General features: G+C 45.8%; 1 protein-coding gene across 1 annotated transcript; it reads left to right on the plus strand.

Moving 5' to 3' along the window:
* Positions 1 to 91: 91 nt before the first annotated feature.
* CSUI_010978 (flagellar basal body protein) lies at positions 92 to 3983 on the plus strand (the record flags this gene model as incomplete). Its single annotated transcript, XM_068071079.1, has 3 exons — positions 92 to 845; positions 1843 to 2062; positions 3016 to 3983. Coding segments are annotated over exons 1-3 (1893 nt in total), but the record flags the coding sequence as incomplete, so codon positions are not given.
* Positions 3984 to 4155: the final 172 nt, after the last annotated feature.

Genomic DNA, 4155 nt, shown 5'->3' on the forward strand with positions numbered 1-4155 from the left:
TCCTTCTGTCTTGTCTTCTTTCTTTTTTCCTTTCTCTCCCCGACCCATGCCTCCTTCTTCTTTATGTCTCCCTTGTTTCACGTGCTCTCAGATTTCGTATTGTCAATCTCGTTAAAGCTGATTCTCTTTACGCCCATGGAATGAAAGTCTTAACTTTCTCCGTAGCAGAACAGAGAGAGACAGGTGTAGGGACATGGAGAAGAGGAGGAGAGAATCTAAAGTACTATCGAAACTGGTATAATAAAGGCGCCGAGATTGGCAGTACAGGTCTCAATCCACGGGGACCTGCCAGTACTAATGCCCCTACTTCTGCTGGCTTTTCTTCTCCTCCTCCTCCTCCTCCTTCTGCTACAACGACTTCTTCTTCCTTTTCATCTTCTTCTGTCTCCGGGGGAAGAGGAGGAGGGTTCGGCGGCGCCTTTCCTGTGAATATCTATGGAACAGGGGTGGCAAGTCAGAGCAACGGGGGGGGTGCACAAGGGGGCTCGTCTATAACGTCATCTTCATCTGTCGTGACTGGAGGGGGGAGTGGGTGGTCTCCTGCAGGCGGAGGTCTTCATTTGACTGGGGGGGGATCGAATCAGCTAGGAGGAGCAGGAGGAGGGAGTGGAGTAATTTCAGGTGTATATACACCTGGAGGAGGAGGAGGTGGTGGAATAGGAGGGGGAGGTTTGAATAATGCCTCGAGCAATAACAATACTAATAATAGATATAATACATTAGAATTGAGTTTCACATTTAAGAGACCCAATGATACAGTGTATTTTGCTTCCGGGTGTACATACACCTATTCACATCTCCTTGATGTACTACAATGTGTTCAAATGGATCCGCATGCATCAGCCGTAAGTTCATGAGCGATGAAAGGACGAGACACATTTCGAGAATCAAATGACAAGAGAACCCTACGATATAGCTCCTCTCTCCTCTCTCTTCATATACATTTATATAGACATACCTATACATCTCTCGCACCATACACACATACACCTACACATAGATAGATAGACTCTAAAGAGCGGATGAATTGCGCTCTTTCTACAAGAACTCTTGATTTGCTTCTCCTCTTGATCCTTCTATTCTCCTTTCCTCCTTCTCTTTGCCTTTTCTTCATTTTTCAAGTGGTTGAGTCTCTCCTTCACAGTCCCCTCCAATAGACAGAGGATTGCCATGCTAAGCTTAAGAGAAGAGGAGGCTCGGAGGTGACTCAAGAAGGGAAGCTTTTCACGTGTAGATGTAGGCCTATATATATATATTTGCACATATCCTTCTCACCCTCGGAAGAGGAAGAAGAGGAAGGAAGTAGACACATGCGTGAACAGATATGAAGAGAAGAGTCGTGATCTCCTATACCTGAAGCTCTCTGTCTGTGTGTATGTGACTCTTCATTTAAGGCGAAGACACATAGATAAGCTTCTTTTCTTTAATATAGAGGGAGGAGAAGAAGAATATAGTTGTTTCTCTAAAATAGAAGAGTTACGCATTTTACCTGTCCGTACACCTCAGCGTCCCTCCTCCTTCTCCTCTTTTGGTCGGAGTGAGGGGGTGCGTCTGTAGAGTTTCTCTCTAGTCATACACACGTGCCATCTGTAGATTTCTTCTTTTTATCTATGATAGATGTATGTACATACGGTGTATATGAAGCCGAACTTTTACCTGTAGATGGATGTGTAAGTGTAGGAGATGTTGGAGGGAGTGGGGAAGGAGCTCTTGAAGCTTCTCTGCCGTACTGTTGAGTCGACCTTTCTTTACCTCCTAGACTCGCTTCCATCTTGGTGATTCTCCTCTTTCTTCTGCATACGTATCTCTCAAGACTTTCTTCTTCTTCTTGTTCGCATTCAGCTTTGCTCTCAGCATCGATTGTGCGGGACTCCTGGAGGTCTCGATTGTCCCCTTCTTTGCATCACCAATCCCCTTCCTCCCGCCTCTCTCTATCCGTGTCTGTCTCCTCGCAATTCTTCCCTCTTCTCTTCTTCTCCACCTCTTCCAAGAAAAGATCATCGACGCGCTGTCTCTTGTCACTCGAAGCCCTGTCCCCCCCCTCCTTCTCAGGCACCTACAAGTAAGTATGTATTCCTGTCTCTTACCGTTCTCTTCTCTCTTCAACTTCTTCCTTCATTCTCTCTTAGCTAATCTCTCTCTACACAGAGCAAGGAATAACTCCTTTGTTACTTCCTCTCGTATCGCCTCTCTCCTGTCGAGAAATCTGTTCACTCTCCCTCTAGACCCTCCTTCTCTCTTCTCTCTCTTTTCTTTCTCTGTGTGTAAGCTTGTTTTCTTCATTTACGGAAATAGTCCTATACCAGAGATATCTCCTCACGTATAAGCCGAAAAATCTATCACATCTCCATAGCGTCTTTAACTTCAGTCTATCCCTGCTATTTCTCTCAATGTCTGTCGTAGCTTCTCTATCTTTCTTGATGCTACAAAAAACTATAGCTACTACTTTAGTCTAACTCTCTCTCTGTCTCTAGGCGGGGGATCGGCTTATAGACGGAGAGCTCTTTTGTCATCGTTCATAATGCCTAGGTGTTAAGAGTTGGTAGGGCTAGGTGATTAACACGGTGCTACATGTATCCGAAGAAAGAAAGACAAGAAGCACTACGCTATTCTTCATATATCTCTACACAAGAGATTCCTTTGCGCGTCTTCTTTTCCTTTTTCCTTCCTTCCTTCCTTCCTTCCTCTTCATTTCATTTCTTGTTCTCCTTTCTTTTTCTATATATGTATGGGTAAAGATATATGCATAACTTCCTATACACACCTGGGGGGGTTGTCTAGGTCTCACTACACAAAGAGACGAAGTTTTCTCTATGCCCTTCATGCGTCTCACTCATCCTGCCTTTCCACCCTTACTACTTCCTTACATCAAATAGCATAACCCAGTTTTTCTTCTTCTTCATCTTCCACTAGAGTCCTCTGTCCTTTCGATCTCTTTCTCTCTCCCTTTCGTATCTCTTTGTTTCCTTGCTTCTTATCTAGACCTCGTGGCTCTTTCGATGTACTTGTCGACAGGTCCCCCTCCTCCTACGGCCCACGGAGAGAATTACGTCAGTCGTTCACCAACAGAAGCTAACTCTTCTTCTTCTTCTCCCCCTTTCTCTTCTTCTTTTCTCCCTCCCCAGGGCTGTTCCAGCATGAGCTCTAACTCGAGTTCATGGACAGGGCTAGGAAGTTCATCTAGAAGAAGACTGTTTCTCTTCAATCCCTATCAGCAGCATCTCGAGTATCACGAGGCAGCGAGTCTATTAGGAGGAGACGCTTCTTTGTCGCCTTCTCCATCGACCACCTTGTACGCAAGTCAGAGAAATGATGATTCCTTATCTAGCATACAACCCCCCCATCTCAAAGCTCATCCTTCAGATGGTCACTCTTATTCTTCTTCTTCTTCTCTTCTTCCTCTCACCACTGTCACTTCCACTAGGTCACCCCCGCAACTCTCTTCTCCTCCTCCTCCATCCTTAACGAATACAGTCACAGGTTCTCTTTCTTCTTCTTTCTCTCTACCTGAGAAGATTCAAGAAGAGAAGAGAGGAGCAGGAAGAATGGCTGGAATGGCGATGAGAGAGGAGGCGACGGGGGGCGTGGCGAAAGATCTCACAGAGAGGACAAGCACTCTCACGGAGCATCCAAAGATAGAAGGGAAACAAGAAGAACAACGCCAGGAAGGCATTCATCCTAGTTGTAGTAGTCATCCTATGACTCCAGCTCCTATCTCCTCTTCTTCGTCTTCTTCTTCTCCTCCTCCTGTTTATAGTCCATCATTACTCACTCGGTGTTGCTATCCTATGCCTTCTTGTCTTCCTCTTTCCTCTTCGACACCTAGGAGATATCTGGGTCTTGCGTCTTCCATAAGAGGAGCGGGAGAAGTCGCACAGAAACCCACGGCTTCTTATTCTGCGTTCTCTCCAGCATATCATCGCCATCAGGCAAATCTTCCTTGCTCTCGGCCGACGCCTCCTCGTTGTTCTTCTTCTTGTACTCCTCGTACATCTATATCGAGCCCTTGCTCTCTCTCTTCAGTCATCTCCACACCTCCTTTCACTCTCTGTTCTCTTTGCTGTCTCCTTCACGACAAACAGATCTCCCATACAACGGACAAGAGAGAAAGAGGAAGCATGCGATCTTCATCAAGAGGTGTACATACACGCCAAA

Source organism: Cystoisospora suis, assembly GCF_002600585.1.
Source record: "Cystoisospora suis strain Wien I chromosome Unknown contig_9141, whole genome shotgun sequence".
Taxonomy (NCBI): domain Eukaryota; phylum Apicomplexa; class Conoidasida; order Eucoccidiorida; family Sarcocystidae; genus Cystoisospora; species Cystoisospora suis.